Here is a 25,970-nt window from a genome sequence, read left to right as displayed (position 1 = left end):
GGCTGTTCTAGAACACCATACTATCATACTACTATTACTAGTTTGGCAGTATATAGTATGCCAAGCTATTAAGAATTTGTAAAAAAAAAAAAAAAAGTAACAATGCAAATTAAAGAGCACCTATTATGGTTTTTAAACGTGCCTAATTTAGTTTTAAAGGTCTAACACAATAGAATTATGTGCATCCAAGGTCAAAAATCACTTTAATTTGCGCATATTTTGAATTGCAGCATTTTCCCAGTGTCAAAAACGACTCGTTCAATGATCCGTCCTAAACGATTCATTCTAAACGCCTCCTTTCACAGAGCCTACTTTGCTCTGATTGGTCAGATGTCCCAGTCTGTTGTGATTGGTCTACCGCTTAGTGTAGTGTTTGAGGGCGGGTCAAAGCTGTTCGCGAGCAGCCAATGAAGACCAAAAGTGGGTTTTTTGTTATCAAATTACGTAGGTTTGTACGGGAAGTAAGTCTGGAATTACTAACGACTCGTTTCAGGTGTTCAGAATCGGTTAATTCTTTTGGTAGTCAATGGCTGTGTCTCGTTTGGAAGGATGCGTCGCATTTGTCGGCCGTAGCTGTCTCAATTAATATTTCATTTTTTTGACTTTTTCTTTTAGCATTTACACTTCAAGCCCGAATCATGTGCCAACAACATAGCATACTACTGTTTGAAATGTGTATTGTTGCACACTGTTTCACATACTATATTTTTAAATAGTTTACACTATGCATTACATACTGTGCAATATGTAGTACGAAATACACAATTGTAACTGTAACCTCTCTTGTGCATCTTACAGTGATCAACATTGTCCTCTTTATTGACAGGTTGAGGAACCTTCCATACAGTTTCACGAAGCTCAACCAGATGACTGCAATGTGGCTGTCTGAAAACCAGGTGGGCGGAGCAATATGTTAGATATGTAAGGGATAATATACAGTCTGCTGGCCATAATGGCAAGACCCTGAAATAGGCGGATTGTAAATGACACCTATTATTACATGGACACTTACTAAATAAATAGACCTGAAATATTAATTTGAGTTGAAATAATTTAGTTATGTGAGAAAAAGAGAAGCTAGCATAGCTATGTAGGAAATCAGATGCCTGGGACAACGATCGGTTAGACAGTTTAGCACATATTATACCCATTTTTTTTGCAATTGACCAATCCAAATCAAGTATTCCAGAGAGTTGCTTAATAAATGTACTTATGCCACTATAATCTCATATGTAGTCACTGGCCAGAAGTACTCTTGAGGTCCTTTCAAAGCATCTGTTCTATTTGCAGAGTGATTTGATGTTCCCATCAGTACCGCTAAGAGGGTATGTGGGTGATCTGTAATTGAACGTCTGAGCTATCGTTTGTAAATAGCCATCAAGCTTGTGACACATTTTTAGAGGATATAGCCATCACCTGCACTCCCACACACAATATCTTACCACCTGTGATGTCTTCACCTATTTATTCTCTTTGTCTTTGGCAACATAATAGCTGATTGTGGTCATATTTGCAGTAACACATTGTTGGAATTTTTGCTTTCAAACAACCAGCAACTAAAGCAAGCTGGCTGAACAGAGAAGCAGAACTGCTTTGAAATAAAAAAAACACTTGCAGTTCATCTAATCAGCGTGTGCCATATGGCTCGAGACTGCAGAGATCCTCTGTGAATCAAGCATGCTCAGAAACAGACGGCTGTCTGGCGTAGAGCTCAGCTGGAATATCGACAACAAAATTGGAATTGTTGATGAAGATTGCGCATTACAATGAAGGTGGCCCTCTGTTCTTTATTGATTATGATGTGTGGCTTTATAAAGCTGTATTGTGATTAAAGATTAGATGAGCTCTCTGAGTCAGACACTCTGCAGCTCTGTTCCAAAACCTAGTGAGCTAGAAAGCAACATCATTCAATTCCCAAAAACATAAATCAATTATAATTCAAATTCTAATCTAATTAAAATGGACTTTTTAACCAATATTTGTGTGATTCATATTGTATGCTAATACATTATTTAACGAAGTTAATATAAAATAGTCATGTTCATTAATTTTAGTAAATGTTACTTTTCATATAAATTAAGTCGACAAAAATAACGTTTTAGTTGACGACAATATGCAAAAGAGCAAAAATGTATTTCTTATCTGTAACAGGCCAAACTTCATACATTTCAATACATTTTATTTAATCATGTATTATATATTTTATTATCAATAGCTAAATATATGAGCTGTCAAAATTAACGGTTTAACGTATTTAAGACATTTAACGCGTTAATTTTTCTTAATTGCAATTAACGCATTTAATGTTAAAGTGGCATAAACCAGCATAAACACTTGTTGAAGGGTGGAACCTTTGCAATGTGTCTGCCCGGAGTCATTACACTGTAGCACAAACCGCAACCACATACAAAAGCCATGTCAGTGATCAAATGATGGAGAAAGGAGTTGTACAAAACAAGTCAAGATGGAACTTGTGACAGAAATCAAGTATTTTTCAGCCTAAGTAAGGTGCATTTAATTACCACAGAATCATGTCAAGTCTAACTTTCACCAAAACACAGAATGAGACGTCTTTGTCTGCAAGCGCTTTTCATGTGGAGTTCAAAGTGGTGCTTGACGCTGACGCCCTGATGTGAATTATGAATGTGGCTTAGCGATTTCTGTAACAAAGCGGATATCCACAGTCTGTCAGATGATTAATATTGAAGAGGATGTTTAAGAGATTAAATGATGCAATCCCCTCATAGGATGCAATGAAAATGCAACCTACGTGGGAACTAGTTCTTTCAATTAGTCAAACTCCCACTTAGACTTTGGGGAATGTTCAATGTTACTTGAATTGGTGCTATTTTAGGGCATTTCTATCTTTATACTGCAAAAGGTTTTGTTGGGAAAATGTTAATAAATCATTATAATGTTATATATTTTTTTGTTTTCTTTCCTATGAAGAAACAAATGCATTTTAACAGGAAAATAAGTCAAATTTCAGCACTTTCAAAATCTTTGATTAATCGCGATTAACTACGAACAATTATGCGATTAATCGGGATTTAACAATTTTATCGACTGACAGCACTAATAAATATATTTAATATGTAAGATTAAAAATCATTAGAAAACTGTCCTGAGCTCCTAAAATAGTAGCATATAATGAATATACTGAAGTATTCTATCATTTTTTTTAAAGAGTTACTGTTGCAAATTCCTCACGTTTAAAAGGGTGAGGAAATTGTCTGAAGAGTAGCACGTTTTTAAGGAAACGATATATTCTCAGCGGAAGTTACATTATGACTAGCCTCATTGTCTGTGCAGATGTTATTTGTTATATTCTGTTTATGTTGTGTACATAGTGGATTCATTTCACTTTTGTAGGATGTGTTTGAGTGAGGTAATTAAAACATTAGTAAAGTTATTGTACAGGGGTTCAGTGGGGAAATCCACAACATACTATGACTGGATTATTTGAGTCGATTCTTTCCAGATTTTTCTTAATAAATGAATTAATTAAAAGAAATGTAAAAACCGTGTTAGTGCCTTGTTGATATCTTGGAGTATTTTTTCTCATCATATTTTCCTCAACAGTATGGTTTATTTAATTAATTTTTTTCCATAATTTCTTTGACAAGTTTAACACTTATTGTGTGTCAGAATCAATTCTGTATAGCACTACTTGCAAATGCGTCACTTATAAGGTTCCATTTCAGTAGGTGCCTGTCTATGTAGGCAGTAAACAGCAAGGCAACTCACTAGGTTTTGGAACAGAGCTTGTGTATGTGTGTGTCCCTGATGGTGATTTATGGTGAAACGGCATATCTGTTGAGCCAAACATTTTGAATGCTCTCATGTGGGCAGTTCAGTGACTGATGTTCTGAAATCGCTGACAGAATCTTCACTTTTCAAACTGTTTGTTTTCAAATCACCCAGTACCTTGTATTTTATGTCTTCTTCCAGTCGAAGCCCCTGATTCCCCTCCAGAAAGAGGAAGATCCAGAGACAAACAAGACGGTTCTCACAAACTACATGTTCCCTCAACAGAGCAGAACTGAGGAGTGTGAGTTTTCTGCACAATCTGCATCTGTTTTAGTGTTTCTCCTGTTCAAGTGTCTGCCATCCAGATTAAATGTTGCATTTAATGCACCTTTGACATGGTTTCTAAAGGCTGGATTATACATATAGGTCTTCACTCATTCACTGAACCAACATTACAAACAATGTTGCTTTGCAGAAACAAATGCCTCTACCTGCACTGCCCTAAAAAGGCAAAATGCAGAAACTACACCAACACTGAAACTGAGATGGCTTTAAAGCTTTTTGATTGTCCAACCAAATGTGAATTATAAAATAGTCTCACTTCATTTTCTGTAAATCTGAGCATAATTGAGTCAAACCAGTTTGTCACCAAATAGACTAAAGTCTAATAGACCCAATTCCAGTTATTACTCCATTTTGACAAAATGCGTAGTTACTGTGTTTTGGCTTTGTATGACCATTTATCTAGGACTTGTTCGCGTCACTGGCTCTGTTTTCACTCTCTATAACTACAGTCTGCCAGTGTTGCTGGGAGTTTCACTGTTTAAATCACAAATGAGCTGCTTACTGGATTCCAGAGGGGGGAGAGATTAATAAGTGTTAACCTGTTTCCTAGCAACCCCACTTTAAACTCTTCAAAGCATAAACTTGTTCACTCTAAAGCTCTCTGGAGTCTGCTTTAGGTTGTTGGTTGAACATGATTGAGCTTTAGAAAGGGACTACTCTGTGCTTTTACTTGACAACATGCTCTCTGGACCCCAAACGTATTGTTAGATGGGTACAAAATACAAATAAATATGTGGAGTCTCTGACTGCTATCCAAGCTCAAACTTTAAAAGTTTTACAATGTTTTGAATGTCACAGTTTATCTGGAACAATCTCTATCAAGATATTAATTAGAGTGGCAGCATCAAACTCAAACACATACATTTTTATTTAATACATCTATAAAACACCATACATTTGAAAGGGTAACTGGATTTGATACAGGCATTAAATCTCAAATTGCATGGCTCATTGAGTAAAGAGTGTTGTTACTTTTCTAAACGAACTGACTTGCCATGGCAACCACCAACAACACCCTTGTAAGGTGCAGCAGATTTTTGCATGGGCAAGCAAAGCTGAAGTTTTCATTTTTTCTGTCCAGATCTTTAAAGATAAGCATAAACACTTTTACACATTTAAAATGCATTTTACACAAAACTTGAATAAACCGTCCTATTCTATGATGTTTTCATTTTCTTAGTTCAAAGTCATTCTGATTCTCTCTGTCTGTAATCCATCATCCATAGATAGCGGTCCAGCTGTTTTGCTCGTTTAGTAATGGTTTGCCGGCTTCTCCCTCTCACAGATTTGCCCAGCTCAGACAGCGAGAGCTTTAACCCGTCTCTATGGGAGGAGCAACGCAAGCAGCGGGCGCAAGTGGCGTTTGAGTGTGACGAGGACAAGGACGAGAGAGAGACGCCCCCACGGGTCAGTTCCCACCATCCACTTCTGTCCAGGGTGCACTTTCCATTTCCCTTTTGTGCTTGTTTTCCTTTTGCTCTCTCTCTTCATATATTTGCAAGCACGAGTACATGAGCGTGGTATCGGACCTGATTCCATTACCAGTTTTGTATCGGGACATCCCAAAAACAAACTGTGATTGGTCACTTTACATGTCTGTCAGTCTGTGTAAAATTGGAGGTTCTTGGCGAAATAATCTGCAAAGAGGACCAGACTTAATGCAGAGAGTCAAAAGCTTATCTACACAAGATTAAACACTAACTAGCATCCCTGAAAATTATTTCGATGCACTAGAATCAAAGTGAAAGATGTGACATGCTGTTTCTTATGTAACAAATCACAAATGGCAAATAAGACACAATTAATGTGTGTGTTCCCTCCGGTATAACAGTTTTTGTTTAGCTGTACATACTTCCTACTTTAGGAATGGGGTAAGTCAGTTTCAGTGGTCAGCATGTCATAGCGTGTGCTGCAATGCAAAGTTGAAATCCCATTAGAGCTTGTGTCCCTGACGTGATTCCTGTCAGAAAGTGAAATGGAAGCCCTCGAGCGATCAACGTCCGCCGCCTTCTATACCTCCCCTTCATCTTTCTCTTATATGATCTACTTGGTGTCTCGTTCCCTCTCTCTCGCACCCTGTCTTGACTCAATATGGCTGTCTGTTAAGTCTGCAGTGCCAGTGAGCACACAGACACCCAAGCTGTATCTGTCTGATAGCTGATCACTATCACTATCAGAGTGCCAGTGTGGCCCTGTCTAGCCCCCCTAAAGAGCAGCCCTCCTCTGTTTATTAGGCTGCTCTCTTGGATCTTTTTTTGTTTAGTTTTTTTCCTTTTTCTCCCAATTTGGAATGCCCAATTTCTAATGTGCTCTCAGTCCTCGTGATGGCGTAGTGACTCGCCTCAATCCGGGTGGACGAATCTCAGCTGCGTCTGAGATGTCAACCCACACATCTTTTCATGTGGCTTGTTGAGCACGTCACCGCGGAGATATTCCATATTATTCAATTTAATTGAGACGCAACTTCATGGAGAGCAGGTTGAATAACTAAAGTTGAACTAACGCAAATTTTATAATTGTTAGCACAGTAAAACCCTCTGTAAGATGTATTGTTTCATTAATGCTTTAAGTTTAGTCACTGCTGTTGTTACAGCAATCAAAGTGCTGCATCAATAACCCAGTACAAGACTATTACTGTCAGACATTAAATCCTCAGCTCTGAGTAATATTCCTGTATGTGTGAGGTGCTGTGGAGAAATTAAAGTATTTTGATGATTCTGCCTGACACTCCTTTATTAAATACTCGGAAATGGCTCAATGTTGTGAACTAGACTACCTGCAATATTATCTTGCAGTTTTGCGCTTTTGAATGAGTAGCAAGGAATGCCCTGAGTCTCCCAAGCTCTCTGTTTACATTGAAATGCATAATTTTGCTTTCAGGATGCGCATAAGCAGTTTTGTTCCAATTTGGAGACTTTAATATTTCTTAATTTTCTATCTTTGATAATTTTGTGAAATAAGATGTTGAAGTGCTGCGATAAGCATCCATGTATCCCTCTGAATCATGTCTGATTGGGGTCACGTGACCATAACAGAGCCTAATTATAAATGATTGGTTCAAACAACCAACCTTCTAGTCGACTATGAAGATTGGATGTTTTGCATATCTCTAGTATGTACATAGCATCAGATGGACGCTCTTGGAGCGTCTCACAATGGTTGCATCACATTTCAGTTTTTTAGTGCCATTAACGCTGAGTTTATATAACTGTGTCAAGTTAAAAGTGGTTTGAAAGTTTGAAAACGCATCTGGAGATCCTTGCTTTCTGTTGTGATCTGTCCAGCTGCCTTTGACCGCAAAAGTGCATCATCTGTGAAAGCCTCCTTGTTAATTTTGTGATGCCTACTCACATTGTTTTGATGAGGCATGTTGCCCATACAGCCCAAGGAGTTGTGGGTAAATAACTAAGGTATATCACCAAGATAAGGCGGCACTGACTGCCCCCTGATGACTGCGGAACGCAAAAACCTTTGTGTAATCTGTAACACATGGAGTGGAGTACCATTTTGTTTTTATAAAATGGCAACAGCAATCTAATAATTTTTAAGATAATAAATAATTACATGTTTAAATAGTAGTGCTGTCAGTTAATCATTTCTTTTAATCGCAGAATTTTACGTAGTTAATCACGGTTAATAGTATGCTTTGAAAGTGCTGACGTTTGACCCTAAAGATACTTTTTTCTGGTAAAAATGCATTTATTTCCTGCTTAGGAAAGAAAACACAACATTATGTAGCAATATAATGCTTCATTAACAGTATTAAACAGGGCTCATCCAATCTGATTTTAGATTCTAACTGTTTGTTTTATAATTTACCACTTTTTTGTTCAATAGAGTTTTAATTGCAAAACAAGGTCCCTCTTGCCCTTAAATTACATTGTTACTGACTGAATCAGGTCTTTGTGTTTAAAGGAGGGCAATCTGAAGCGCTACCCCACACCGTACCCTGACGAGCTGAAGAGCATGGTGAAAACAGCCCAGTCCGTTGCCCACAGACTCAAAGAGGACGAGTCTGGTGACGAGGCAGGAAAAGAGACCAGGACCAGCGAGAGGAACAATATTGGAGTTCAAGATGTGGGAGTGAAGGTTGGATTACAGAAACACTTTCACATAGTTAGCCAACCATTGTCATGCGTGTAATTTTGGGGTTCAAGAAATGCTTAATCTTTAACTGGGTCAGAATAATATAATGCTTATGATCTTATGGTTGTGTAAAGAATGTTTTGTGTGGAATGTAGCACAAGTGGATTGTTTTGTTAACTAATTTCCTGTACGCTATCAGGTGATTGACGGTCCCTGCACCAATGGCAAAGCTGTTGAGATGGAGCCCAAATCAACTGTAAACAGTCACCCAAATTATGATCCAAGAGATGCAACAGACAACTATATTGTTGAAAGAATGCCTCTCAAGACATCAGACAACATGAGAACTATGGTTAACCATGATGACACCCTCGAGGTATAACTTGACTTGGACTCCAAATTAGAGACTCGTAAACGACTCTTTAGATCTACAAGGGAGAATATTTTCACAGAATTGGAGGGGAAATGCTTAATTTGCCAAGAACATTGGATATGGCATGCTCTGGGATTTGCCATTTTTAAATTCAGGGCTTTTAAATTCGATGCTGTAAATTAGATTAGATACTGTCACGTATTATTCTCTTACTCTAAGTGAATATGAAGCTCCTGTCAGGATAGATTTGCTCAAATTGTACTATATGTAATTCAATGTCAGGACACACTGGATCATTAGGCTACATAATTTAAACAAATGTATATGGAAATGAGTTTACTTTATCACTCTAGATTTAGAAAGAACATTGAATGTGAGTGTGTGATTGTGATGTGTTTTTGTGGTCAGGACTCAGAGGAGCTATCATCCGACGAGGAGGAGATGAAGATTGCGGAGATGAGACCTCCTCTCATTGAGATCTCCATTAACCAGCCTAAAGTAGTGGCCCTCAGCAAGGACAAAAAGGGTAAAGAGACCCCTGCTCCTTCATTGGTATCAATGAACATTTCTCAGATTAAACTGTAGGGTGTACTATGGATCAAGTGTACTCAAAAACCTGGCCCAAGGGTCAAATCCGAGCTGTGTCATTTGAGTATCCTTCCTATAAAAGTTTCTCAAAATAGGGAGTGTGAAACAAATGTACAAATTAAGTAAATCTGTCTGTTGATGTAGATGATGGAAAGGATGCTGATTCTCTGCTGGACGAGACGGTTGCTAACAGTAACCAGAACAACAGCAACTGCTCATCACCCTCACGCATGTCTGATTCAGTGTCATTAACCACAGACAGCAGTCAGGACAACTCCCTCTGCACTCCAGAGAGAGAGTCCAAGATGCCCCTCGTCCCCAAGAATGGGTACAAACACATTTCTCTTCATTGCATACATCTCTGTTGGCTTTTTAGTTCTGTGTCCAGTTATGCATGTGATCAAAAGCTAACAGTTTGTGTAGAATGTGAAATATGAATCTTAATACGTTGAGGCAAATTATATGTCAATAAACAGACAGAATAAAGTTTATGTTGGAGCTCTGGCAAAGTTGTAAGTGTGTATGCTCTGATATGTTGAGCCATGGTGCATGTGGGGGACTCAAGTTAAAGTCTGACTTGTGTTTTTATTTATTGTCATCTCTCCGTCATAGCAATCAATAAAAGTGGCAAAAGGACCAAAACATTTTTTAGCATTAGAAAAGATTACTAAACAATGCCAAAAATGATAGCTCTGTTCAAGACTTTGTAAGCTACCTAGCTAGGCAGCATTTTAAGTCATTGTTATGGTATCTTTTTTTGGCTGCATCACATAAACAGAGTTCCCAAAGTCATGAATAACCTGGAAATATCAAGGAACTTTAAAATGGTGATATCCGGGCCTGGAAAAGTATTGGAAATAAGTTTAATCTTAATAATTTTCTAGTTATGGTCTGCTGTAAAATATTTCATTGGCTTGAAATTGCTCTTAGTGAGTGCAATCTCTATTAAATTATTAAAATAAAATCCTTAGACAGTAATCCGAATGACTTGGCAATATAATATAAATAATATGGAAATTATTTGGTAAAATAATTGTGTGTAATCTGCATGTGTGTTTTGTGACTAAGGAAAATTCTGAATACTCAAGTTAAAAAAAATAGAAAATATTCAAGATATTTGACAAGTTATACAAAAGTAGCTAATAATGAATATTTACTGTTTTACCCCAAATTTGTGTTTGCAATGTATTTGCATACTTATTTGAATATCACGTTGTTAACTTGGCAACATGCTGCTTAACTCTATTGCTGTCTTGGAAGGCAGCTCCCTATGTTGGCAGTAGACTGCAAGGCATCTCACTAGGTTTTAAAACAGAGCTGGAGTCTTGCCTTGACTTGTATTTTTGATTTGATTTGCTCAATCTCAGGCAAGAGGATGAAAACCTTAACAAGTTGAAGCAGACGACCCCTCTCCTACAAAACTGTAATGGTTCTGAGACATCCCTACAGACTATCTTGAAGAACCAGAAGAGCTACGAAAGAAAACAAGATAAGATGACTGACTACAGTCTATCCATGGAGGAGAGGCTTGCTTTCATTGAGAAGGGTATTAATAACGGCATGGTGGACCAGTACAGCAAGTGGGATCAGATCAACATGAATGTAGCTAAACTCCCACCAGACAACATGGTGTCATATGAGGACCAAGAGAGGACCAAAACTTCTTCAACAAAGGAGTCCATGTCAAGCAACAACAATGCCATGGTTTCACTTGAGAATCTCGAGAATGGGAATCGGCTTCAAAAAAACAAGTCTGGGGAGAATTTTAATGGCCGAACAGATCAAGTTCCCTTACGGTACGAGACTACAAGGACAGTGTCAACCGGTGTAACGGCGTTGAGCGACATGATTCTTTCTCGTAGCACCGAGGAGCTTTCGCCAAAGAAGTGTCCACCGCCCCCAGTTGTAAAATCTCAGAGCATTGCTAACATGGATGCTGGTGGAATGAAGCTGTATTCCATCGGTGGAGAAAACCCCCCATATGAGATGGTGGGCTCGGCCAGAACCTTTGTAACTGGTGCTCAAGGCCAAAGCATCGTCCGTTCAAAGTCTGCATCCTTGCTCAATGACCAGCCATTGCAGATTTACCCTGGTTCCTCTGCTTCTTCGTCTGATCTTCTGTCCAGCTCAAAACCTCAAGCAAGTACCGCCCGCTACCCCGTTGACCCCCCACCGCAGTACAACATCCAGTACGCTAGTAGCGTTGTGCAAAAAGACAACTTGTGGAGTCAACGTACACCTGTACCTCCCGAGCAAACTTATCTACCCCCGCAACACTCCCTTGCCAACACAAACTACTCCAACCGCAACAATGCTCCTCCTTACCCCAACAGCATGCCCCAACAGCATCTATCGCCCAATACTCCAGACATGTGGGCAAAAGAGAGGATGCATCCACCTGGTGGCCAACGTGGCACCTTTCAGAAACAAGGTAGTGGATTTTCTGGCACCCCTTCTGGCATGTGCATGTCGGATCCCCGCCGTACGCCAGGAATGGAAGGAGAGTACATGACATACCGGGACATTCACACGGCAGGCCGTGGACCCCTGCAGGTGAGTCAGGCTCTTCACAGGCCCCTGTCAGCTCGTACGTACAGCATGGATGGACCTAATGCTCCTCGACCGCAGAGTGCCCGTCCTCCACCTCACGAGCCTCCAGAGAGGACCATGTCTGTTAGCGACTTCAACTACCAGCATGGCAGCCCCAACAAGAGGCCCAGCATGAGGGTGAAGTCTGAGCACTCACTGTTGGATGTGCCAGTCAGTGGAGGTGGAAGGGTTCCGGCAGATTGGAGAGATCAGGTCATGAGGCACATCGAATCCAAGAAAATGGAGAAGGTATGATTGTGCTTACGAATATCAGATTTCCTGTTATGACAGGAACATTCCACTGCAACGTAAAACTTTTCAGTGGTGTTTGTTAAGGCAAACATAGCTCCTACTACTACTCATTTTATTTGAACAGTTAAAACATTAATCAAATGCTGCCTTCACTTGCTATCAGAACTATAGCAAATCAAAGTGTTGAACTTGGAAGCAGCACACGAATGCCCACTTAAGTCATAATTATGACAGGGGAACTCTGAGATAATTTTGTTACCCGAGTTGAGAAGAGACAAACTTTTCAGTTACAAAAGATTATGGTTTCAAATCAAATCAAATCAAATCAAATCACTTTATGTCACACTACCATGTACACAAGTGCAACAGTAGGTGAAATTCTTGTATGCAGTTCCGAGCAACATAGCAGTCATGACAGTGACGAGACATATACCAATTACAATAAAACATACTTACACAAAACAATTTACAAATCAAATGTACACATACTTACACAACACAATAATTATATACAATGTACAGTAAACAATACACACAGTATACAATACAATGAGGAGTATATGAAATATATATATATATATATGAAGTAGTATATTGTGGAGAATATAATTATGACAGTCCAGTGTGAGATATAAGATGAATAAAGTGCAGTGCTAATTATTGATCGTGATAGATCAAGTGTTCAACAGTCTGACTGCTTGGGGAAAGAAGCTGTCATGTAGTCGGCTGGTGCAGGTCCTGATGCTGCGATACCGCCTGCCTGATGGTAGCAGTGAGAGCAGCCCATGACTCGGGTGGCTGGAGTCTCTGATGATCCTCCGAGCTTTTTTCACACACCGCCTAGTGTATATGTCCTGGAGGGAGGGAAGCTCACCTCCGATGATGTTTCTGGCAGTTCGCACCACCCTTTGCAGGGCTTTGCAGTTGTGGGCAGTGCTATTGCCGTACCAGGCGGTGATGCAGCCAGTCAGGATGCTCTCTACAGTGCTGGTGTAGAACCGGGTGAGGATGTGGTGGTTCATTCCAAACTTCCTCAGCCGTCTCAGGAAGAAGAGGCGCTGGTGAGCCTTCTTCACAACGGCCTCAGTGTGGACGGACCATGTGAGTTCTTCAGTGATGTGGACACCGAGGAACTTGAAACTGCTGACTCTCTCCACCGGTGCTCCATTGATGGTGATGGGGCTGTGTTCTCCGTCTTTCCTCCTGAAATCCACCACAAGCTCCTTGGTTTTACTGACGTTGAGGGAGAGGTTGTGCTCCTGACACCAGTGTGTCAGAGTGTGCACCTCCTCTCTGTAGGCTCTTTCATCATTGTCAGCGATCAGACCTACCACTGTCGTATCGTCAGCAAACTTAATGATGGCATTGGAGCTATGTGTTGCCACACAGTCATGCGTGTATAGGGAATACAGGAGTGGGCTGAGAACACAGCCCTGCGGGGCTCCAGTGTTGAGGGTCAGTGATGAGGAGATGTTGCTGCCCATTCTAACCACCTGACGTCTGCCTGACAGGAAATCCAGGATCCAGCTGCACAGCGAGCCGTTTAAGCCCAGAGCCCGGAGTTTCATATCAAGCTTGGAGGGCACTATGGTGTTGAATGCTGAGCTGTAGTCTACAAACAGCATTCTCACATATGTGTTCCTTTTTTCCAGATGGGAGAGAGCAGTGTGTAGTGTAGATGCAATGGCATCATCAGTGGAGCGGTTGTTGCGGTAGGCAAACTGCAATGGGTCCAAAGAGGGGGGCAGAACAGAGCAGATGTAATCTCTGATTAACCTTTCAAAGCATTTGCTGATGATGGGGGTCAGAGCAACAGGACGCCAGTCATTTAAGCAAGTGATTGTGGCTTGCTTCGGTACAGGCACAATGGTTGATGTTTTGAAGCATGTGGGGACTACAGACAGGGAGAGGGACAGATTGAAAATGTCCGTAAAAACACATCAGAGTAGTGAATGATAAGTTTTATACATTTTTCACACAAAAAAAACCTTGGGGGAAACCAGGCTCAGCAAGGGAAGTTACTCTGGCAATACAGCATGAATTTAATGGCAGAGTTCACTTTTAAGAGCATGGTAGAAGGTCATTAAGTACTAAGGTGCTGGACCATTCAAAAAGCTTTGTAAGTAATTAGCAGAATTTTAAAATGTATACAAAGCTTTAAAACTCTCAACACCTTAGCAACCATAGCAATGCCTTGGCAACCACCCACCACACCCACATGTTCTTCAGAAATTTTTTAAATGTATTTTCAGTTCTATTTGGTGCCACTAGTGGTGCCAATTCACCTTTGATCACAAATATCTGCATGGATGTGGTATTGTTTGTTTTCTCTCCTAATAACACTCCATGCACCGTATTTTTCTGCATGTTTTTGTATGCACATTAACATATAAACCAGCCTGAACTAACGCTTGCATGTTTCAAACTGTACTCATGGTTAATGCATGCTCACTGAAGTCATCATTGAATGCTTGTGTTTGTGTGTGCATGTGTCATCTTGTGTTCAGAGCACTCTGTCTCGGTCTTTGGCCACTCTCTGTAGCAGTCAAAACTCTCTGGCCTTTAGCGCAGTAGACGGGCGGCAGTATGGAGCTCATGTGAGTACAGCTTTACTGAGACCTCATCTCTCCAGACCACCGGAGGCTCAATGGAGTCTCTCACAGTTTCCCAAGAGTTATCTTCGCTGCTTGCTGTTTAACCTGTGTGCTTTCAGCTAAGTTAGATGTGCATTATTTGCTGGTATACCTACCAATATTTCTGCACACCTGTACTGATTATGTTGAGGGTGTTTTATCGAATCGTATACTCGCCCAAATGTCATTCCAAACCCATATTATTTTATTTTTTTCTGTGGAACACAAATTAAGATATGTCAAAGAATACCAGGAAGCATATTGTGACCAGGAACTGTCAAGCACCAAAAAAGGACAAAAAGCACCATCAAGTGTCATAAAAGTAGTCCATATGTCTCGTGACCTACACTTAAAGTCTTCGGAAGCCATACAATAGCTTTGTGTGAAGAACAGACTGAAATTTAAGTATTTATATTTATTAAATAAACAGCACTAAACTAAACAGCAAGTGTGGTGGAAATGGACTCTCTTAGAGCATAGACCCCCCCCCTTCAAATTCACCAAAGTCGGGTAATATCCAGCCTTGGCTGGTTTGCACAATTGCTTTAGGTTGTTTAAGTAATACTAGATTAAGAACATTCCTAACGAGCCCATACACACCAAACATGAGGCCCACAAACAAACACTTCACTCATTCTATTTGTGTCAGTGCTGAATCCCAAAGTCTGACCTCAAGACCTCTTGATCAGTTGAACTGAAAAGCTCATGAAATCTGTTATAATTTGAATGAAAGCTAAACAATGGGCAACTTTTAGTCTGATTTTCATTGTGTGGAATCAGTGTATCTGATTGGAGGACCTTGATAAACCATCCTGGTGCTATAAATGAGAGGCATTTGTACAAAGGGCAGGAACTTAATCAACACCAGCTTATGACAACACATTTACTGCCAATTCAACTTTCATGAGAATCAGTTGCAATCCGCAGTCCCGATCACAAGGTTTTGAGACATATTCCATACTATATAATGTACTGTATGTCACCCTCATTGTGAAACACTTGAATTATCAAAGCAGGTTTCATATATTGATTTTATTCTGAAGTGCTTTGACTAATTATTTTGTCGTTTTAAAGCTATAGTTGTCCGCCGTAGTCATGAGTCTTTGCATTATGACCCGACACTGTTTAAGACAGCAGAACACTGTGATTCTGTAGCAATGATTGTTGAGTCATTTTGTGCTGTCATCCTGCAGGACGATGTCTTTAGTCCACATGGACAACAGGGCTACCATGTCGACACTCTAAGAAAAGTAAGTGCTATATCCTATATATAATGGCCCCAAAATGAATTTGGACACTTTAAGCCACACTTAAAAATCTTTGAATGTCTTTTAGCCAATGCCAATTAGCATTTCATTTAAAGAAAGAGGGCACAAGTGCACCTTTTAAGCAAAACATTTAACAAAAAAAGTTTGTCAGGTTTTAAATGATAAAACAATAGATATACAGTTCAAAATGAAGCCAACAAGTATTTGGACACTTTCTGGTTGTCAAAGTTAGTGTAGGTAATGTGATGAACTGTTGTTACTCTGAACACCTGTGTGAACTTGAGAGGAACGGACTTCATACATCCACTGGAAATCACTTGTCACTAGTTGTTTAAAAGTCATTGTAAAAACGGCTTAAAGTTAGTTCTGAAAAGATGTGGTTTAAGTAATAATTTCGAGGGGCCACTGACTCCCTGAGCCCTTGTGTTGGGTTCTGGTCATTTTGACCTGTACAACCTTTTTGTTTTTATTAATACAATTGGAATAAAATTCATTGACTTTGTTCACATATGGTATCTGAAAACATTAAACAATTTGGACCATTTTATTGGTTTAATTTCACTTTGTTACACCTGTGGTGTTACCGGTCAAAAATGACCGGCCATTGGAAATTAATGGATTAGACTAGAAAATACAGAAATATGAAGTATTCAGGAGCATCCCAATCATTTAGATGAGCACATATGTTTATGTGTGTTTGCACACACAAAGTCCTCGGACATGTGCTCGCACTTGCACACACACTAAGGAAAAGGTTTTTAGATGTACGACGTGTCACAGCATGTTTTCTGTAGTAGACCGTTGTATGTCACATCAGTGAGGGTCAGGCTATTACAGTACAGATTAAACAATATATTTTGTTGTCATTCCACAATTTCAATAATTTTTAATGACTTTGTAATTAATACATTTTTTATTTACCAATTTGTACTCATAAGTACTCCATTGATGACCTGGGACCTTGTATGAACATCTCTGTAAAAACCCAAACATTTTGATGCAATTTGTAGTTTTCCTTTGTGTCGTATTTAGTGAAAAATCTAATTCAAAATACATGATGCCTCTGCAATCAAAAATGATTAATTGTTCTGACCTTATACAGTACCAAATGGTGTAGTCCAGACATTGAAACATTTAGTGGGAACTTTCTGCCCCCTGCTGTCTGAAATATGCATCACAAGTCACAGGGGACATTTAGTGAAGGTTAAAAGACCTTTTCTCAGACCTGTACTAGTCTCAGAGTCTTTGTTTCATGTAAGGATTGTTTTAAAGAAGACATTGTGTTTATTAGACTGGTGTTTACTGGTGTTTACAATCAACTGGTAGAGCATTACTCTTGCAACACCAAGTGTATGGGTTCAATTCCCACGGAACACACAACATGATACAATGTATACCTCGAATGCACTGTAAGTTGCTTTGGATAAAATCATCTACCAAATGCATAAATTAATCTAAACTAAATAATTAATTGATTATTTTGGTTGTTCTCTCTCAGGTGCCTTTAATGAATGGCCAAATGTTTCCTCCCGTGAGATCTCCTATGAACTGCGGTCAGCAACCGATGGCACGTCACCCCTCACGAGAGCAGCTCATTGACTACCTGATGCTCAAAGTGTCCCAGCAGCCACCTGGGCCTCCACGGGTCCCACATGAGTCACTCCAGCAGGAGGTACCGACCAAAACGAGAGAGAACAGTTTGTAATCGTTTATGTGTGAAGTGTTGAGTGTAATGTGATGGATGAATCTGTGTATTTTTAGCTCCGTGTGAAGATTTTGAAGAATCCTGAGCTGGGTTTCAGTATATCAGGAGGTGTTGGTGGCAGGGGGAATCCCTTCCACCCAGAAGACAACGTACGTATTGTTTTTATTCTGTAGTCAACTTGAAAAACCAAAATTGGACCCCTTGATTCATCAGTGCACGTTATTCTTTAAAGGAATCGTTCACCCAAAAAAATAGTACTTTTGCACTCTATTCCAGGTTTTCTTAAACCGTACAAAAGCTTTCTGTGAAACATTTTCACTTGAAAATCTTCCCTTCATCAAATATGGCGCCATTGATGTCAATGACGTTTGGTCACATGATACGTGAGAACTAGAGAATGGCGTTAGCTGTCATATATCATTAATGGCTTTTGTCTGTAGAGCTTCTGCAGATGGGAAGATTATCAGTGAATAGTGACTTAAATGTCATTCTGTTATTCACACAAAGCTATTAAATGGCTTTAGAAGACTTGAAATATAGCGCATAGGCTTTATGGACTTTATATACTTCTATGATACTTTAATGGTGATTTGGGGTCATTTTGGAGTTGGAAAAACATGATGAGCAGTGTTTTAACTACATTTTTCAGTAGCATGACAGTGTCAGCTCTTTTAACAATAGTGCAGCTTTTACAGTAATAGCACTGTAGCATCACAAAACGCAAAATATTGCACATTATTTTCAGAAGCAGCAAGGGAGTCAAGGAAGTAGTCAAACACTCACCTAAACCATCCTCTCTTTCTTATATGCAGCTGTGCAGTACCGCCACTCCCAATACGCATATTACGCAGTCTGCGTAGGACACCAACTCCCTAGGGGGGCACCAGAAACTCCAACGGCTGGCATTACTCACACATAATACGTTATTCAAGGAGCAGTCGCGGAACACAGACTATCGCCTTGCATTCTCACTTTCGCCTCGCACTTGCCCTGCGCCTCACACCTTTCACACCGCGCTTCGCAACTCATCTCAATATTGATTCATAAATCCCAAGATTGATATTTTACTCTTTGTGCAACCCTCTATAACAAGAGGAAATCACACGCGTTTGCAATTAACTTTTGTTCCATGCAACTTAAATGTATATATTTGGCAATATGTTTAGATTACACTCATAGTGGTGGAGTATTCTGCAGTGAGATCCTGTTACTGCATGTTGAGAGTAAAAGTTGTTCTATGTGTGTCCAAAGACAAGATCCACTCAATCCATTTGTCATTTAATAATGTCTCTTTTCATACCCTTTCTGTTCTTTACAGTCAGTTGTTGATCAAAAACAGCTAAAAATAAACATTTAGTTTAAACATTATTTTAATTCTATCATGCATGGATCATGCATCAAATTAGATAAAGCCAATCGAGTCTTTGTTAACATGGGCTCATTTACAGATGCTCTTTATGAAATGCCGGTTTTGTTAAAGAGACAGTACCGGTTTTAGCACGTGTTCAACAAATCAATGTAAATACTTTTAAATAGTAACAATTATTAATTTAAACAGTAAACGTGCAACAAAAAATTATCTGGAATATATTATCATTTTTATTAATTTAGTACATGGATTTGTTCATTTTTGAAAAGCCAAAATATAACCAAAATTATGAAAAACAAAACATAATTAGTCAAATTAATATTTTGGTAATATACCTTGTAGAAAGTCCCCTGTATAACTAACAGCATTATCTGGGAGAGAATTTCTTACATGTGTAAGCAAAAAGGACATTATAACTGAAATATACCTAGATGAATCGATATCGAATCGTAATTTAAACAAATCAAGAGCTTGTGAAACGGAATTGAATTGGGAAATTTATATCAATAACAAGTTCTATTAAATACTGTAAATTATGAGTAGTTTCAAAGTGGCTCATGGTGAGGGTGTGTAAATGATGATAGAATGGATAGTTTTGCGTGAACTATCCCTTTAAACAATGACCGATAGTGTATTTTGCCGATACCGATAACTAAGGTGGTGGAAAAGGCTGATAACCGATTAATCGTCTAATGGTTTTTAAAATTGATTTATTGAATGTTAAAAAAAGTCTTTGTCTCTCCTTGGGGTGACAGGCTCAGACATAAATGCTGAAGGTTTTTGGCAGCAGAAAGGAATGTAAAAAACTATCGCCGTAGACTTTGCCGATTACCGATAGTAACAAAAAGCAACTAGCGCCATATAATCAGTAAAACCAATATATCAGTCGACCTCTGGTCACAATACTAAACTTTAGCTAGTCAATATTAATACCAGTGAAATTTCATGGTTCTCAATACTAATTTCGATACCACAGCAAAAACGAATAATGTATTATATTCATAATTCAGCCATAAAAATAGTTAACCATAGCTCATTTTTTGCACTATTTGTCCAGGGCATATTTGTGACGAGGGTTCAGACAGAGGGACCTGCTTCAAAACTATTGCAACCTGGAGACAAAATCATCCAGGTAATACATATCATCTCCTCATCTTTGTGTATTTCCACATATCTTATCTTTTAACTTACTTAGTAAACATCCTCTCTGCAGGCAAACGGATACAACTTCATCAACATGGATCACAGATACGCCGTATCCCTCTTGAAGACCTTTGCCAGCACCGTCGACCTGATCATCATCCGAGAGATGGCAGCATAGAGACCTGCTCAAATTGAATGTTCACTGTCTTATTTTTATACGCAGAGGAGCCAGTGCTATATATAGTCAATCCAAACTTATTTAAATGGGACAGTGAGGAACCATCGGTGAAAACGGGCAAAACAACTGCGTCAAGTGGAAGACGGACAGCATGCGCCTTCACTGTAGGAACGCTTGTTGGTATAGTCCAACCGATATGAAAACCTGTGCTTTCTTTTGTAAAGATAGTTTTTGATTTGACTTTTTTTATGAATCAAATGTGTAGAGTTCTAGTGGGACATTAGATGTAGCTGACCTTTTGAGGGCAGGGCTCTCCATAACATCTTGTCTTTGTTTTTTATTTTTATTTTAAAGAGATTTTTAAAACCACTTTTACGACCTGTGTGAGATTTTGAGCTTGGAGAAAATGCTATGTATGTGCTTACTGTGGAAATGAATGTAGGACTGGGGTGAGCGAAGCTGAATTGGATGTGAAATCTGTATTTGTTGGCCTGTTCGCCACTTTTCTCATTGGGGAGATATCTCCATATTTGTTCATCTTGATGAAAAACTCAAGTGTCAACCACTGGTAAATGCTATACACTTGATCAGTAATCTCGCCTCTATACCTTCCGGAATGTTTCGCCAGTGAAACAAGAGTCTTGTTCTGTGTTCCCACAATCTTTCACTGAACCAAAGTGGAAGACACCGACTTTAGTCCAACTGTTAGGACACGCTGAAATGCTCTCTGTACATGAAATAGGAGTGTAACGGTTCTCGGTAAAAAAACGAAACCGTACAGTTCACCACCCGTGGTTCGGTAAGCATTGGCACCACGGTCGGTTCACCTCAAGTTTAATGACGTGTGTTGTTAACAATGGCAAGCGGAGAAAACGAGCCACTTCTAGAGAAGCCCCCTGCGTTTCTCCTTTTTGGGAATAGCGATGGTCAAATGTTGTTTAAAAAAACATGCACTGTTTGCAGACATCGCTTAATGCGAGTGCCATATATATGTCAACTATAACTAAATTTGGGATTTCAACGTATTATTAAAATACTCAAGCAGCATTATCACAACATCCCTTCTTGTATGCTTTTTAATAGCGAGAATATTACTTTTATAGTGATGAGTTTGAAATGCACTTTATGTCGATGCATGTAGCGTAATAGGGCAGGTATTCAGTTAAAATATTGATTTAGTAATTCGAGAAAATTTAAGGACCCTGACTAAAATTAACAATGGTTTTACTAGAATAATATTGTAGTAACCATGACTGCTGTTACCATTGTTTTCTGAGCAGAAATCATGGTTCTGATACAATTAACCATCGTTTTATAGCAGTAATACTGTAGTTTCTATATAGTAACCATGATTTTACTGTATATTGTAACCATGACAGTAACCATGACAGTAACCATGTTGATTTTATGGTTACTATGATTTTACTACACTAAAATGGTTAAACTATGGTTACTGCTGTAAAACCATGATTTTATTAAGGGCAAACCTGTTGAAGTGTTTGTTACCAGATAAGAGTATTATTTGGATTTCGCAGTAATAATTTTTTTCTGAACAAAGCAAATACCGAACCGTACCGAAACCGTGACCCTAAAACCGTGATACAAACGAAACTGTGAGAAATTCGGACCGTTACACCCCTAACGTGAAACATGGACGGGAACATGAAGAACTACAATAAGGATTTCAAAAGTGAAGAAACTTCAACACAGATGGGATCAGAAAGTGGAGCAAGCTATCTTAACCAAACCATGTTGGGACACTGGCTGTGCGGAACCGTGAATTCTTTCCTCGCAGCAGTCTGGCTTGGCGCAATTCCAATGTCCCCCAAAACGAATCCGAATCACTCCTAGCATTCGCACTTGATTATTTGTTTTTCTTATTTCACTTTGGACTTGGTGGAAACAGTTTTCTATTCTGTGAAGATTGTAGACTTAACATTTTATTTATTTTGATGTTCAACTAGCATTGCAGTCATGGACGTTTTTCTTTAGGGGTTTTGACGAGGGCTGAGAAAACGACATGTCAAGTGCCATATGACCCTGAACTGTCTAAATGGGTTCGGCCCAGAGCAATACTTACAGATCCACACCGCATATTCAGTGGCCTTATTGGGCTGACATATGACACCGTGGTCGAAAGTGCAATAGAGAGTTGTTTTATTCCACTCGTAGGATGCATATTGCATTTTTATATGAATAAAGAAAACCCATTTAGTATTTCTCGATTGATACAGCATTTTATATTGTAAATCTTTTCAAAATTAACACATACAGTAGGAAGTGGCATTTCAGATTTTTTTCTAAAAAAAGAAAAGAAAAAGTACTTGTGTTGGAATAGTGTGCAAATTGAGGTCTCATCGTGTACCTTTCAGATAGTGATTGCACTGCTGTTTCAAAAACCCTACGAAGATTATCACCACCAGTGTATGTGGATACAAATGCATCAACTTCCTCAAAGCTACGAAGCTTTATAAAACATTATGTAATGTTCGCATTTGATGAGGTAGTCAGTTTAAAGGCCATGAAAGCTGTTTTGTTTTTTTGCCATGTCAACTACACTCAAGGAGGATGAACAACTGTTGATGTAGTGTGTGATAGTCCCTTCTATGTTTGTTGCTGTATTCTTCGGTAGACCAGTACGCTAAATGGATTGAAGTAATCAAATTAACACAAACTGTCAATGTGACAAAGATGCAATTTATATTGATGTGAAAGCACTGTCGTCATTTTTAGAACTCAAGACTTCAGTTTTTATCAGTTCTCATTGCTTTTTCACACAATATAAACTTGCATTGATGTGCTGGCCCCAAAGTATGTTGTTAAGCTATCTGTCAATTATTGTTACTATTATTCTGATTGATTTGTGATTTGATGGAAAAATTCCATTTAAAACAGTCTTTGCCGTGAATGATCCTGTTGTCACAATGTTCGTCCTGGGCACTGTTACTGCCATTTTATCATGAATCCGTCTAGCGTAGATCCCCTTGACTGTCACACTTTTTATTTTGTCTGCAAAGACATTTTAAAGGCCTAATTTTACTTTTAACAACAAAAAGAAAACAATTACTCTATTTTATTGTCCCACCTTTTTTATTTATTTAGTACTCTTTACTTTGACTTTTAGAGATTACTAATCAAAATGTAAATACTTTTTAAAAGTGTTATGATTTATTCATGGCATTTGTGGTTACGTTTTTAAAACCAGCAATAATTTGCGTCACAGAAGCAGCCCTTTGTCGAAGGTTTCTCTGGAAGCAGCTACTATTAAGAGGATTGTATGCATTTATCCAACATTCCAGATTTTGTAAATAATTTTGCTTTCCATGCTGTCCTGTGGAAAGAATAAATCAACTAATGCTCTTTCAAAATGGTGTTTTCTCTTCCTTCAAGACGTCTTCATTTTGGGTGCATATGTTTTGAGTTTTACAAAGAATAACATTAAAACTGGTCACATACATTTTATGTAAAGACTGAAGACCATCAGCAATGATAGAAATACATCGTCAAGTGTGATTTGGATGTTTATCTCATGTCAATTAATGACATATTTTAACAAGTGACAGATATGTCAAACCCATAGACAATTTCAGTCCATTTTTAGCAAAGAAGTGACATTAGATCACTCAAAGTAAATAACATATGGGTTTTCATTTGATTTAGCTTCTTTAATCATTGCTGTTACCAGTTTTAACTCATGAACTATTTGTTTACTGATAAAGCAATTCCACTGTTTAGATTAGATTCAAGAGGAAGTGCCTTTTGCGAGAATATAGTCAAGTCTTCACTTCCATACAAAATATTTTGGGGGGTTAATGATAAGTGGCAGAATTGCTGTGATTGAAAACACTGAGAGGAGCAGAAAGCAGTTTCATATGGAGAGTAAACAGTCATTCCTCTAAACATAACCAGAGGGCAAAATACAGAACATGAACGTTTCAAATCACAGTGTCATCCACAGTCACTCTTATCATTCTTGCCCCGGTGACAACTTTTCTGAATTTAATAAATAATGATAAATATTCTTCAAAAGGTATCTATCTTTTTCCCATTGATCTGTCCATCACTTTTTTCTATCTGTCTTTTAATATCTAGAAATCTATATATTTTTTCTATCTATTTTTTTTCTGTCTGTCTGTTTATGTATCTATCAGTCCATCTATGATAAATGAATCAAGTTATCTATCTTTTTCCCATTGATCTGTCTGTCTGTCTATAATAAATAATTATTATTTATCAAATGTTATATATCTATCTGTCATCTATCTATTTTTTCTATCTATCTATAATACATATTAATCAAAGGTTATCTATCTATCTGTCTGTCATCTATCTATCTTTTTTCTATATATCTAACATCTATCTATTTTTTCCGTCTATCTATAATAAATACATTTCTATATATCTATGATCTATCAGCTATCTATTTGTTCTATCTATCTATAATAAATACAAATAAATATTAATAAAAGTAATTATCTTTTTCCATTTATCATCTATCTGTCTGTCTGTCTATCTATCTATTTTTGATCTCTATCTGTCTGTCTTTTATCCATCAATCCTTATTTTTCCTATCTATATATCTATCATCCAACAATCCATCTTGATTACAGTTTTTCTCAATCAATTTGGCACATCGAAGTACAATCCTCACATCACGTGATACATTCAGCAGACCACTCTGTGTGACCTACAAAATGTGATTACTCAAAGAATTAAATCATGTTTCAAATGTAAATAAATCCAATAAATCATTTTCATTCAAACGAAAGATTCCTTTATCATTGCTTAGACCAAGACAGTCAAAATGCAAAGACATCTTGTCAAATGATCTGAAAGTGTGATAGTTACCCATTATGTAATATTTTCCAATTGCTAACATCATAAATGTAGGCAGCTGAATAGTATTGTCAAAAAGTAATGGCACACACTATACATTCAACAAAACATTTATTTAAACATTTCTCACCATTGTATGTCACACTTTACAGCCAACCGAAAATACGTAAAGAAAGCTTGTACAGAAAGCAAATATATACAACAGCAAAATACAGGAAATACAATATGTGCAAGAAAAAATAAATGATGCTGCAAGTTCATTAACCTCATGGGTTTTCCGATCTCTCCTTTGTCTGGCCACAACATTACATCTACATCACACCTGATATCCTGCCTTGCGATGCAACAAGGGAAAAATCTTTTGGCATGATGCAGTCACCCCCAAAAACAATCTGCTGTGATATCCTCACAACCAGCATCCATTGCACCCAGTAAGGACAATTGGCTATGAGGACAGTGATCATAGACCTTCCATCTCCATGCAGAAAATAACTCCTCAATGGGATTTAGGAATGGGAGTATGGTGGGAGAACAAACCATTCCCTGACTGTATTTAAACGATGGAAACTTACATTGTCCCAAACTATAACATCAAGCATTGGCAAGTCATTTCTTTCCAACCCTCTCTCATTCTCAGGAATGAGGTCTCTGTAAGGAGTTTCCAGGAAATTGAGGGGACGTTGTGGGTTATAGGGTCCAATGATTGGAATGTGGCTGAGTACACCATTGACACATATGGCAGCACACATTGTAATGTTCCCTCCACGCTGGCCTGGCACATCAACAGTGGCTCAGTGACCAATAATATTATGGCCACGTTTCCTGACTTTGGTCAAGTTGAATCCTGTCTCATCA

General features: G+C 38.5%; 1 protein-coding gene across 4 annotated transcripts in view; it reads left to right on the top strand.

The window, feature by feature from the left end:
- The window catches only part of LOC127636266 (erbin-like), a 103,337-nt gene extending 80,983 nt beyond the window's left edge, over positions 1-22,354 (top strand). For 2 of the 4 annotated variants that reach the window (XM_052116712.1, XM_052116713.1), the window contains exons 13-26: positions 827-896; positions 3,952-4,051; positions 5,381-5,502; positions 8,011-8,184; positions 8,381-8,557; positions 8,963-9,080; positions 9,287-9,470; positions 10,510-11,980; positions 14,491-14,580; positions 15,810-15,866; positions 17,383-17,556; positions 17,646-17,738; positions 20,016-20,090; positions 20,172-22,354. In XM_052116712.1, the coding sequence (XP_051972672.1) occupies positions 827-896; positions 3,952-4,051; positions 5,381-5,502; positions 8,011-8,184; positions 8,381-8,557; positions 8,963-9,080; positions 9,287-9,470; positions 10,510-11,980; positions 14,491-14,580; positions 15,810-15,866; positions 17,383-17,556; positions 17,646-17,738; positions 20,016-20,090; positions 20,172-20,279 (3,013 nt within the window). In that variant the 3' untranslated portion in view covers positions 20,280-22,354. Of the gene's footprint in view, positions 1-826; positions 897-3,951; positions 4,052-5,380; positions 5,503-8,010; positions 8,185-8,380; positions 8,558-8,962; positions 9,081-9,286; positions 9,471-10,509; positions 11,981-14,490; positions 14,581-15,809; positions 15,867-17,382; positions 17,557-17,645; positions 17,739-20,015; positions 20,091-20,171 lie in introns of those variants that run through there. The other 2 variants (XM_052116714.1, XR_007969565.1) reach the window with 2 other exon arrangements.
- The last annotated feature ends 3,616 nt before the right edge of the window (positions 22,355-25,970 follow it).

Source organism: Xyrauchen texanus, chromosome 44 (assembly GCF_025860055.1).
Source record: "Xyrauchen texanus isolate HMW12.3.18 chromosome 44, RBS_HiC_50CHRs, whole genome shotgun sequence".
Classification (NCBI taxonomy): Eukaryota; Metazoa; Chordata; class Actinopteri; order Cypriniformes; family Catostomidae; genus Xyrauchen; species Xyrauchen texanus.
This window is presented reverse-complemented; position numbering and strand designations above follow the sequence as displayed.